At 41.4% G+C, this 13601-nt stretch overlaps 1 protein-coding gene across 1 annotated transcript in view; it reads left to right on the top strand.

Moving 5' to 3' along the window:
- Positions 1 to 13601, top strand: part of slc9a8 (solute carrier family 9 member 8) — a 118399-nt gene that overhangs the window by 89045 nt on the left and 15753 nt on the right. The window contains exons 12-14 of the mRNA XM_063041451.1: positions 944 to 1026; positions 10658 to 10769; positions 12380 to 12600. Coding sequence (XP_062897521.1) covers positions 944 to 1026; positions 10658 to 10769; positions 12380 to 12600 — 416 coding nt within the window. The remainder of the gene's footprint in view (positions 1 to 943; positions 1027 to 10657; positions 10770 to 12379; positions 12601 to 13601) is intronic.

Here is a 13601-nt window from a genome sequence, read left to right on the forward strand (position 1 = left end):
GGACAGAGCGTAGATGTTCAGCAAAGCGGTCTCCCAGTCTGCGTCGGGTCTCGCCAATATATAAAAGGCCTCATCGGGAGCACTGGACGCAGTATATCACCCCAGCCGACTCACAGGTGAAGTGTTGCCTCACCTGGAAGGACTGTTTGGGGCCCTGAATGGTGGTAAGGGAGGAAGTGTAAGGGCATGTGTAGCACTTGTTCCGCTTACACGGATAAGTTGTGTACAGGTTTTGTTTCCTGGAGACCTGTTCCCATTTTGGTTAATCCATGGTAATTTCATAACACTGGAATGATCCCTAACAATGATAACTGTTCAGAAAATGCAATTCAAGTAAATTTTAGATCCTGCAAAATTTCAAATTTAAGTTTCCACAAAATGTCCTGTCGCTATAAACAATTTTCATTTTACATTTTGATGTCTAGTTTATTATGTTTCATTTTTAGTTATTAATACTTGAGCTCACAATTTATAAAGCATTTTGAAGGGAGAGCAGCACAGGATGATGTGTGGACTCCAAAATTAAATTATAAGGAGAGTTATCTAAGTTACACTTGTATTCATTGTGATTGAAAAGATTAAGGATAAAATGGTCTAGATTTTAAAAGGAACTTGGTAAAAGTTTCATGAAGTGATTTGGTCTAGTGAAGGATAACAGGAATGAAGTTAGAAAACACTCCTATACAAAATGATGGTAGCTTGAAATGTGCAGCTCACTGTTTATGTTCACTTTAAAATCCAAAGATTTTAATCAACTAAAGAATGTCAGAACAGATTTGAGAAGCAAAATGCCTTGTTTCTGTACTGGTATTAGAAAGAGGAATCCTGTGCTGTCCTTCTGAGCTAAAGGAAAATATGCAATGCCATTAACCTGGCTTCCAAATCGGTGTAAGATTCTTTTTACCATATTTTAAAACCAGCAACTCTTAATTTATTTTCACAGAGACGTGTGTGTTTGCTTATATTGGGCTGGCAATATTCAGCTTTCCTCACAAATTTGAAATCTCCTTTGTTATCTGGTGCATTGTGAGTAGAAACAGTATATCTTCTTTTGATAAGTTGATCTTAAATTTAGTGCAATTTCTTATTGACTGACGAGTTACTTGATGTTTGATTAGAAAAGAATTGTTACGAATATGGGCTAGTAAAAACATGACAAAGACACGACACAAAGTAAATGAAACTGAGTAATTCAGAGTAAATGTGACGTACTCTGTCTAATCCATTGATAAGTATGACTTATTTGCTATACAAAAACAAAGTAATTATGCCATAAATATTAAATGTTAGCTTTGAAAAGTCTGAAAACAAATTTTTTCATAGCTAATCATTCATTGACTTTCCACAATATGACAGCGTTCAATTTTTCTAAACACTTGGAGCCAATTATGTTCATTTTTTGTTGTATTACCCTTAATCAATATTATAATATATGCCACAAATATTTTGACACATTGTTTCCAAAGATGTTTCAATATATTAAAATTAATGCCTTTATTGTCACCTCCCAAACCTAAGTATTCCAAGATGAACATTTTGATGAAAGTCTTTTCATTTATTACAGATAACTTTACAATGAATTGTTATCTTAATTCTTTTTTACAAAATAAATATTCTAAATGCAAAGTCGGAAGTGAAGTAGGCCTGTCAATTCCTCAGACATGAGCAGGTGATAGAAATAAGCCCATAAATCCTTTTATTGAACAAAATTTGATATTAATTTAACCAAGTAGCCACACTTGTGCCTTCGAGTCAGGTGATTGTGATTCAAAGTCTTCTCCAGAACTTTGGACACAATTTTCAGTAATACTTAATTGCATAAACACTGTAGCATGCTACCATAGTGATATCTTTTTAACAAAACAAAAATCAAACCATTGCCTGTATAGCAAAATACTCCAGGCATTTTATAGGAAAGTAACAATTCAAATATCTGAGATTAAACAGTAATAATCCTATATATTTGTGAGTAGTTCCTATTTGCTTTTAGAGCAGTACAACATAGAAATAGGCGTTTCTGTCCACCACTCTGTGTTGGTCATGCACACATTTACCCTAATGACATTTTTGTCCTCCCATATTTGCATCACTATCTTCCCCCTCCCCCCCATTCTTTAATTCCTCTGCACACTGGGGGCAATTTACAGAGACCAATTAACCTACTAATCGACATATCTTTGGGATGTGGGACGAAGCGGAGTACCAGGGCTAACTCACATGAGCAGAGGGAGAGCATGCACCCACCAAACAGATAGCACTGGAGGTCAGTATTGAACCAAGGCCGTGAAGCAGCTTTACTGTCAGTGTTGCAGTAGGGTCACTGATTGCACCCATTGTCATTCTGTAACTTTTCAGCATCTCAGTTTGCTGTTGCTAATCTTAAACAACCTAAACTAAAAACTGAAGAGAAAATTACTATGTGTGGATTATTATAGTGATTGAATGAGAAACAGCTAACAAAGGACTGATATGATATCCTAATAGATAAGTTTCCAATAGCAGCAGGAAGTTAAGGGAGCATATAATCCCAGTGTATAATCACCAAAGATGTCTGTTTAGCTTTATATAGTAATGCATCAAACCCGCAATAAAAAGAACAAACAGAATACTTGAGTTCACAATCAAAACCAAGTTTAATATCACTTCCATGTGTAGTGAATTTTGTTGTTTTGTGGCAGCAGTACAGTTCAATACATAATTTTAAAACTATAAATTGCGATAAGAAATATATATGTTCAACAGGATCCAACTACCATACACATCTTTACTTACCCCTGCAGCCCCTCCCCACTTTCCTCAAGAATTGTTCCCTCTGTGATTCCTTTGTCAATTCATCTTTCCCTCCTGATACATATCCTTGAAAGTGACCAAAATGCTACCCCTGCCTATCCACCTCCTCCCTCACCTCCATTCAGGGCCCGTAACAGTCCTTCCAGTGAGGCAACACTTCACCTGCGAATCTGTTGGGGGTTATCCGTTGTATCCAGTGCTCCCGCTGCAGACATTGGTATGACCCAAAATTGGGAGACTGCTTTGTTGAGCTCCTCTGCTCCATCTGCAATAAGCGGTATTTCCTGGTGGATAACCATTTTACTTCCTGTCTCCATTCCCTTTCTGACATGTCAGTGCATGGCCTGCTCTTCTGCCATAATAAGGCTACTCCCAGGGTGGAGGAACAACACCTCATATTCCAGCTGGGTAGCCTACAACCTGATAGTATGAGCATCAACTTCCCCTTCCGATATTTTTTTCCCCCTCTCCCCCTCCTCTTCTTCTATACCCCACTCTGGCCACTTATCTCTCCTCTTCACCTGCCACTCTCCTCTCCTATTGGATTCCTCCTTCATCAGTCCTTTACCTTTCCCACACCCTTGGCTTCACCTATCACCTAGGTAGTCGTCCTTCCCCTCCTTCAACCTTTTTATTGTGGCATCTTCCCCTTTTTCAGAAATGTGGACTGTTTATTCATTTCCGTAGATGCTACCTGACCTACTAAGTTCCTTCAGCATTTTGTGTGTGTTACTTTAGATTCTCAGTATTTGCAGACTCTCTCAGTTCTTGCACTCTTCTTGCTGCTGCCATTTTTTTTATCTTTCAGTATTTGCACTGCTTGTCATCTTTTGCATATTGGTGTTTGTCTTGTTGGGCATAGACTTTCATTGATTCTATTGTGTTTCTTGTATTTACTGTAAATGCCCACAAGAAAATGAATCTTGGGGTTGTATATTGTGACATATATGTACTTAGATAATTGTACTTTAATCATATTGTGAAGACAGTTAAATGATGTGAGGTTAATTTACTGCATTAGAGAGTTAAATTCTGATACAAATTCTGAGAAATATTTGCTAATTAGCTATGCACATATTTAAGGCAATTAAATATTTGAACAAACATTTCTGGTCAAGAGTGAGGAAAGCATAGATTTCGAGCACTGCATTACCACTTAAACTGAGAAGTTAAGTAATGATTAATAAATGGAAGAATTTCTTCACACAATTTATGAGTAATCGTACCGGGATATTGAAATCTTTAGATCCATTTGTTAGGGTGTGACGGGCTTTTTAGATGTCTGGAACGAATGATGACATAGTATTAGCATATTACTATTACAGAAATAAGTTGTTCTTTACTGATGTGTTTCCTGTTTTTAAAACTGGTTGTGCCATCCTTTTGTGTAATTGTCAGCAATAAATACCATCAAAGTAGGAACATGATCAATTTCTCCTTAGTTTTCCATCTGCCCCTTATGACTGCTGTGCCACTTCCGTGAATATTTCATTTAATAAAGAAAAACTTACCAGCCTGCATCTCTTTCGTCAGCAGTTCCTAATAAAGATAAATTTTCTAACTTAGTATGTGGTCAAAGTCTGAGTTGAGCTGGAGACTAGTTATTATCATATTTGATGTCTTGTTTTGACCTGCACCAGATTGCAGAATTGGAATGGATATTGCAATTACCAGTAAAACACAGACTTTACCAGTAACTGAAAAGTCCTGATTTTAGAATAATTGTCAGCAACATGGACAGATAACTCGGTGGTAAATCTGGCAAAAGCCTGGGGTATCGATGTGCAGTACCGAGCTTGGCTATGCTGGTCAATATTCCAAAGTCTCTCTCTATGGGGGAGGGAAAAATAAATTTTGAGATGTATTCATCTAAATGTGGTGCTGGGTTATCATGTTTGAACTCTTTGTTTCCATGTTTTAAAAAATAAAAAAAAATCACCTCCTCACTGCTATGGCCATTGATTTCAGTTATGTTGTTGGGAACTGCAACAGTGCCTTAAGCAAACAAGAGAATGTCTGTGGATGAAGGAAATGCAAGCTTCACACATGCTGGAGGATCTCAGCAGGCCAGGCAGCATCTATGGAAAAGAGTAAACAGTTGATCTTTCAAGCCGAAACCCTTCATCAGGACTGGGAAATAAAAGCTGAAAAGTCATAGTAAGAAGGTGGGGAGGAAGAAGCACAAGATGGTAGGCGATAGGTGAATTCAGGAGAAGGGTGGGTGAAGTAAAGAGCTGGGGAGTTAACTGGGGAAAGAGGTAAAAGGCTGGAGAAGGGCGGGGGGGATCCGATTGGAGAGGACAGAAGACCATGGAAGAAAGGGAAGGAGGAGGAGCACAAGAGGGAGGTGATAGACAGTTAAGGAGATAAAATGAGAGAGGGAAATGGGAATGGTGAAGGAGAGGACGGACAATCACCGGAACTTTGAAAAATCAGTGTTGGAGGCTGCAGCTACCCTCCATCTGCCAAAAAAAGCGGAATCTCTCGGTAGCTGTTGTAATGTGGATGAAATTACCAGAGAGACAGAGTCACTGGTAGATACAAAGCAGCTTCTTTATTCAACACAACAAGGTACAGCAGGCATCTTAACGGACAGAGACGCTTTCTGCAGAAAGGTCTGCTAGCTAAATGTGAGCTCGATATTTATATGCTAAACACAAAGGCAATCATTACAGACAATGCATCCTATTGAAGCCACATACAAAATCTCACACCAGCCTTTCCTCCCGACGCCAACATGTCTGGGGTGGTATCTACAGCCTTTAGGAATGTAAGTTAAGTCTACGATACATTTATTTGGCATTTCCCGTGCTAACATAGAAGACAATTGATACAATTAATATTTATAATGTATAGGTGTGGTGATACTGCCTTCGAAACTACATTATCAGGTCAAACTACCAGAAGTATCTGGTATTCACACCTTTTAGGAAGTCCATTGTGGTGGACTCAATCCACAGTCCTTTGTCAAACAGCTAAAATAGAAGTCTGGTGGCCAAAGTCATTTAAGTGTTAACAAATCATCTACCCAAAAAGAAATCCACCCTAACAGTAGCCACCCATTTCAATTCTACTTCCCATTCCCATTCCAACATGATAGTCCATGGCTTCCTCTACTGCCGTGATAGGGCCACACTCAGGTTGAAGGAGCAACATCTTATATTCCATCTGAGTAGTCTCCAACCTGACGGCATGAACATCAATTTCTCAAACTTCTAGTAATTCTCCCCCCGCCTCACCTCCCCATTCCGATTTCCGTCTCCTTACAATATCTCCTTACCTGCCCTGCCCATCACCTCCCTCTGGTACTCCTCTCCTTCCCTTTCTTCCATGGCCTTCTGTCCTCCCCTATCTGATTCTCCCTTCTCCAAGCTTTTATCTCTTTAACCAATCAACTTCCCTACTTCTTACTTTACCCCACCTCCTGTCCTGGTTTCACCTATCACCTACTACCTTGTGCTCCTGCCACCTTCTTACTCCCAACATTTCATCTTTTTTCTCCAGTCCTGATGAAGGGTCTCAGCCAGAAATGTCATAGTCATAGTAGTCATAGTCATACTTTATTGATCCCGGGGGAAATTGGTTTTTGTTACAGTTGCACCATAAATAATAAATAGTAATAAACCATAAATAGTTAAATAGTAAAAAGTAAATTATGCCAGGAAACAAGTCCAAGACCAGCCTATTGGCGCAGGGTGTCTGACCCTCCAAGGGAGGAGTTGTAAAGTTTGATGGCCACAGGCAGGAATGACTTCCTATGATGCTCTGTGTTGCATCTTGGTGGAATGAGTCTCTAGCTGAATGTACTCCTGTGTCCACCCAGTACATTATGTGGTGGATGGGAGACATTGTCCAAGATGGCATGCAACTTGGACAGCATCCTCTTTTCAGACACCACCGTCAGAGAGTCCAGTTCCATCCCCACAACATCACCAGCCTTACGAATGAGTTTGTTGATTCTGTTGGTGTCTGCTACCCTCAGCCTGCTGCCCCAGCATGCAATAGCAAACATGATAGCACTGGTCACCACAGACTCTTAGAACATCCTCAGCATCGTCCGGCAGATGTTAAAGGACCTCAGTCTCCTCAGGAAATAGAGACGGCTCTGACCCTTCTTGTAGACAACCTCAGTGTTCTTAGATCAGTCCAGTTTATTGTCAATTCGTATCCCCAGGTATTTGTAATCCTCCACCATGTCTACACTGACCCCCGGATGGAAACAGGGGTCACCGGTACCTTAGCTCTCCTCAGGTCTACCACCAGCTCCTTAGTCTTTTTCACATTAAGCTGCAGATAATTCTGCTCACACCATGTGACAAAGTTTCCTACCGTAGCCCTGTACTCAGCCTCATCTCCCTTGCTGATGCATCTAACTATGGCAGAGTCAACCGAAAACTTCTGAAGATGACAAGACTCTGTGCAGTAGTTGAAGTCCGAGGTGTACATGGTGAAGAGAAGGGTAGACAAGACAGTCCCCTGTGGAGCTCTAGTGTTGCTGATCACTCTGTCGGACACACAGTGTTGCAAGCACACGTACTGTCTGCCAGTCAGGTAATCAAGAATCCATGACACCAGGGAAACATCCACCTGCATCGCTGTCAGCTTCTCCCCCAGCAGAGCAGGGCGGATGGTGTTGAACGCACTAGACAAGTCAAAAAACATGACCCTCACAGTGCTCAGCACGTAGACACGGTTCAGCAGGTAGACGATGGCATCCTCAACTCCTAGTCAGGACTGATAGGCAAACTGGAGGGGATCTAAGTGTGGCCTGACCATAGGCCGGAGCAGCTCCAGAACAAGTCTCTCCAGGGTCTTCATGATGTGGGAGGTCACTGCTAATGGTCTGTAGTCATTGAGGCCGCTGGGGCGCGGCGTCTTCGGCACAGGGACAAGGCAGGATGTCTTCCACAGCACAGAAACCCTCCGGAGCCTCAGGCTCAGATTTAATACATGGCGAAGTACTCCACAGGCTTTGAGCACCCTGGTACTGACACCATCTGGTCCTGCAGCCTTGCTTGGGTTGAGACGTTTCAGCTGTCTTCTCACCTGTTCAGCTGCGAAGCCCACGGTGGTGGTTTCGTGTGGGAAAGGGGTATAGTCATGAGAGCAGGGTGGGGGACTGTGAGGAGGGGTAGGAGGGGAGAGTGGAATATGTGTTGGTTGGGGGCCGCCAACAGATGGCTCATGTGGGGGATGGGCAGGGGCCACAATGTCAAATCTGTTAAAGAACAGGTTAAGTTCATTGGCCTTGACCACACTGTCTTCAGCTCCTCTGTTGCTAGTTTGCCGGAACCCAGTGATGGTCCTCATCCCCCTCCAGACCTCTCTCATGTTGTTCTGCTGGAGTTTCCACTCAAGCTTCCTCCTGTACCTGTCTTTAGCCTCCCTGATCCTGGCTTTCATGTCCCTCTGTGGGTACGTCCACACTACGCCGGGTAATTTTGAAACCGAAGCTTTTTCTCTTCGTTTTGCCCTCCCGTCCATACTGAGCCGGCATTTTCAGCCCCTGAAAACGGAGATTTTTGAAAACACTCTCCAGAGTGAATAAATCTGAAAACGCTAAATATCCGGCGTAGTGTGTGCGGGGTAAACGGAGAGATTTTAAATCGTTGTCATGACAACACAACAACAATGCTTTTTTCTGCTTCTGCTTGGTACTGCGCAAGCTTTTATAACGCGTAGTCGGTGTGATCGGCGTGAGAGTTAAATTGTAAAGTGAGCTTTTTTGACTATTTCAAAATGCTGTCATGACATGCCAGAACAGATGTTCGTTGTTTTCTTGAACGCCACCACCTAACAATTTCAGAACAGACGGACGAGACTGAAGCCAGTTGACCCATAGCTTACTGAATAAATAAGTATACTCACTTCACCCTGTTTTCTGTCCTTGCTTGTATGAAGGTGGTTTACCTATTTATGCAAGTACTTCTCTGACAATAGATGTGTAACAACCTAATGTAACATTGTATGGAAATACAAGATAATGCTGATACAGACGTTTTATATATTTAACAAGGTGCTTTATTAATGCAACAGAGTTGGTCAGTTTTTCAATGTTCGTCGTCAGCCGGGTCATACTGTCCGTGAACTCCCTGTCGGTTACCTCCATACGCTCCAGTATTTGTTTTTTTTAAGTTTTAAGTCCTCCTGCGCGAGAGCCAAGAGCAATTCCTTTAAAGATTTTTCTACTCTGTAAGTGGACAAACGCGCACTAAGTATATCGTTTCCTCTTCGTTTGTTTTCTGTGTCCTGCGCATGCCCAGTAGGAGGAGATTCGCCCAAATATCCCCCTAATGTGGACGGAGATGTTTTGAAAAACGCTTAGTGTGGACGCCTATCGTTTTTACTCGAAACCGGCGTTTTCAAAATTATCCGGCGTAGTGTGGACGTAGCCTGTATTGCCCTCAGCTCCTCCCTATTTCCATCTCTAAACGCCCTCTTTTTAGCGTTCAGGATGCCATTAATGTCCTTTGTTACCCATGGCTTGTTATTTGAATAACAAAGTTCAAAGGACAGTTCTTATCGGAACATTGCAGTCCGCACAGAAGTTGATGTAATCAGTGATGCCATGAGAGCCGACTTCAGGTGACGGTGGAAACGCTCCACTAGTCCATTCGACTGTGGGTGGTAGGCAGTTGTGTGGTGTAGGTGTGTTCCTAAAAGGCTGGCCATAGCTGACCACAGGCTGGAGGTGAACTGGGCACCCCTGTCGGAGGTAATGTGGGCTGGTACCCCGAAGCGTGCTACCCAGGTTGCAATCAGTTCTCGGGCGCAGGATTCGTAAATGTCGACTACTTACTCTTTCCCATAGATGCTGGCTGGCCTGCTGAGTGCCATCAGCAGAAATTGTTGATTAAAATAGCATGAAATCTTATGTGAATCTGTTCTTTATCTGTCCATCCCAGAATGCATAACATAAGAGAAATGAAAAAGGAGCAAAGTTTGTGTCTTGAGTTCAAACTGAAGTAGCTCGCAAAGAAAACGTGGAGAGACAATTTACTTGCACGGTTTCACTTTATGCACTGTTTAAATATGCAAATAGTTTTATGCATAAATTTATTGAAGTAGCAACACTCACAACACGCTAGAGGAACTCAGCAGGTCGGGCAGCATCCGTGGAAGTGATCAGTCAACGTTTCGGGCCTGACTGATCGTTTCCACGGATGCTGCCCGACCTGCTGAGTTCCTCCAGCGTGTTGTGAGTGTTGCTTTGACCCCAGCATCTGCAGAGTATTTTGAATTTATTGAAGTACTTTTTGTTTGTAACTATTATCAATCTTTCTCTGAGTAGTAAGTGACTAGATTAGATTTGGAGCATTGGGAAGCACAGTGGTGCAGCCAGAAGAGCTGCTGCTGCTTCATAGCTTTGGCACCCTGGGTTCAGTCCTGGTCTTGATGCGGAATTTGCATACGATCTCTGTGATCACGTAGATATCTCCAGATACTCTGACTTCCTTCCAAATAGTAAAGAAAATCAGGTAGGTTAATTGGCCTCTGTAAATTGCCCTGAGAGTAAGTGAGTGGCACTAATCAGGGAAAATCTTTGGGAATGTAGAGAGATTGGTTTACAAGGGGAAATTCAGGGAATGGGATTTTCTGACCACCTGTGAGTAGGTTAAATGACCTCCTGCATCATAAGAAAATAAGGAAAACTTGTCTCTTACAAGTGAAATACAAACATCACTATTTCATAACTGCAAACATTATTTTTATTATTTTAATTAAAGTTTCAATTAAAAAGTAACTGTCAAAATTAAACTAAACTACTTTCTGTTTGTAATAGATAAGTAAAATATTTTAGTAATGCTTTACACTCTGCTAGAATTAATTATAACATCAATTCCACTAATAAGACTTTGATTTACAGGTTCTTGTCTTACTTGGCAGAGCAGTGAATATATTTCCCCTCTCCTATCTTCTGAATTTCTTTCGAGATCATAAAATTACTCCTAAAATGATGTTTGTTATGTGGTTTAGTGGTAAGTAAATTTTAGATTTAATGCTCCCTTAAATTATAGGATATATTTAAATTTTAAATCTTGAATGTAAATCTTTGTAAGATGTTATTGACAAATCAAGGTACAGACAGTGTGTATATAAAAGAAGTTCAGTCATGATTTTATTGAATAGTACAGCAGGTACGAATGGCCTGATACCATTAAAATTGCTTTTAAGAACACAAATAGGAGCATAAATAGTTATGTTTTTATGCTCATCAGTTTCTTAAAATTGAATTTTATATTTTACCATAATACGCTAAACATCTGCGTAATTGATCACATAAATTTTGTAATAGATGAGCACTTTAGATTGTTTTATATCTTTAGCATCTTGAAGTGCTTCACAGAAGTATAATTGGACAAACGTGCAGACAAATTTAAAAAAACACCCAAATTTTCAAACAAACTGCTTTAGGTGGAGAATGCTCCTACCTTTTTATTTTCCTTTCAAATCAAGTACAATTAAAGTGCTCTTAGTTTTCAGCCTGAAATATCAAGAATTTCTTTCCTCCCATCAATGCTGCTCAGCCCTTTGAGTTCTTCCAGCAGATTGTTTGTTGCTTTTGATTATATAGTTGCATTATTTCTTAATTTCAGCCCCAGAAGCTTTTCTGCACTTATTTGACCACCTGCCTCCTTCCTGTTGGGGTGGGGGGTAGTCAGATGAAACAATACTGTAGCCATCAGACCAGACAGCCACCTGAGCAAAATATAATATCTGAATGTTTGGCATGTATCTCTGAGGTAGAATACAGATATGTCTGTAATGTCCACCATTTAGAATTAGTGCTTTTACACCTAACATTTGTGGATTGGACGTCCACTCCAAAGAATTGATCATATTAATCCAGACAGGTATCTTGAAGCGTTGCAGTGATGGTAGTGCTTTACTTTAAATGAGGCCACTTGTGAGGTAAGCATGGAAGATCCGCCTGGCACTTTTTGAAGAAGAGGAGCATATCCACAGAAATTCTGCAAAGCTCTCCAATATATAACAAGTAATATTTATCCTCAACTTTTACAACTTTTCAAACAATTCCTGGTTAATTACCTCACTGCCATTAATGTCTAGTTGTCAGAAGTATTTTCGTGGCTGAAAAGAGTATTTAATGATGCCTTGAAGGACTTGGTATAAATCTAAACCTTTATTTTATAATGACTTACCCACTCATCCCTTTACTGTGATGAACGGAATTGCTTCAACTTGTGTAATGTTGACTAATCATTATTCCGTATGTATCACTGATAACACAATCTTGCTGATTCTTGGATTTTAAAATGTGTGGAAATAAAAGCAAACAAGTAGACCTATAAATAATTATAATTTATAACTCTATCCAAAGATTTTAATCTAAGCGTTTTTCTTAATTATAATTCAGATGGTTGTTTATACTTCATGGTCTTTGCGCTTCGCCTCAAAAAATTTTAAAACTCTCAATTCCATTTTTAATAAAACATCCCCTTTCTGATTGAATTTGCAGTGTTTCAGACTAGTTTATTTTAAAATTTCAAGACACAGTACTACTGATTTTAAGCTTCTAATTATTGTGTAAAATCTAACATTTAATTCACTATTTTTAAAATATTAGGTCTTCGTGGTGCCATTCCTTATGCTTTGAGTCTACATTTGGAGCTGAAACCAATAGCGAAGCGCCAGCTTATTGGAACAACCACCATAATCATTGTGCTTTTCACCATTCTGGTTTTGGGTGGGGGAACAATGCCTCTGATCAGACTGATGGACATTGAGGATCCCAAAACCCGTCGAAGAAATAAGAAAGATATTACACTCAGCAAAACTGAAAAAATGGTATGTGAATTCATATCCTTTGGTACTCATTATCTTGACGTAGGAACCTTGCTGTAGACATCAAAGCAGACAGCTGCTGTGTACGTACATCTACTGATGCTTCTGGACACATCTTCAGTGATGTTTCTGGAATCAACGTGTGTTTTGGGTCTTTCAACATCATACACCCTCCTCCAGGTGACCCAGCCAGGGCTGATCAGACCCCAGCTTGTTTGTAGATGACTAGCTACTTATGGCTCCCCTCATTTGAGCCACAGCCATCTTGAGGCCCTCTCTGCTGCATCGGTGGTACTACAGATGGCTCTTCTCTTCCTCTCTCCCTCGATGCCCAAGTTGCTGAAGGCTCTGGCTAAGGAACAGGCTGCGAATCCCCTACATCCAGCCTCCACTGGGAGACACCTCGCTCTCCATCCAGCCTGCTGACAGTTGCTGACCAGTCCTGCGTACTTGGAGAGCTTCCTTTCAAAGGCCTCTTCCAAACAATCTTCCCATGGGACTGTCAGCTCCAGCAGCACCACTTGTTTAGTAGACTCAGACACTAGGACAATGTCTGGTCGCAGGGTGGTGGCTGCGATATGGTTGGGGAACTTCAGCTGCCATTCGAGGTCCACCAACAGCTGCCAGTCCCTTGCAGAGGTCAGGATGCCTGCAGATGTTCTTTTGGTGGGCATTGGCTGCTCCCCAGCTCTGACAAAGGCAATGGTCTGCTTGGTGGTTCGGGACCGCTTCACCCACAACTCCTGCACTGATGGCTTCAGCGATGGTCTTCAGGACCTGATCATGTCTCCACCTGTACCGTCCCTCACCAAGTGCCCTTGCACAGCCGCTGAGGATGTGCTCCAGGGTTCCTCGCTTGGAGCACAGTGGGCATGCAGATGACTCTGCCTTGCCCCATGTGTGCAGGTTTGATGGGCTTGGAAGCACATCGTACACTGCCTGGATGAGAAATTGGATGCGGTGTGGTTCGGCTTTCCATAGATCAGCCCAGGTCACTTTCCTGT

This window comes from Mobula hypostoma, chromosome 2, assembly GCF_963921235.1.
Source record: "Mobula hypostoma chromosome 2, sMobHyp1.1, whole genome shotgun sequence".
Classification (NCBI taxonomy): Eukaryota; Metazoa; Chordata; class Chondrichthyes; order Myliobatiformes; family Myliobatidae; genus Mobula; species Mobula hypostoma.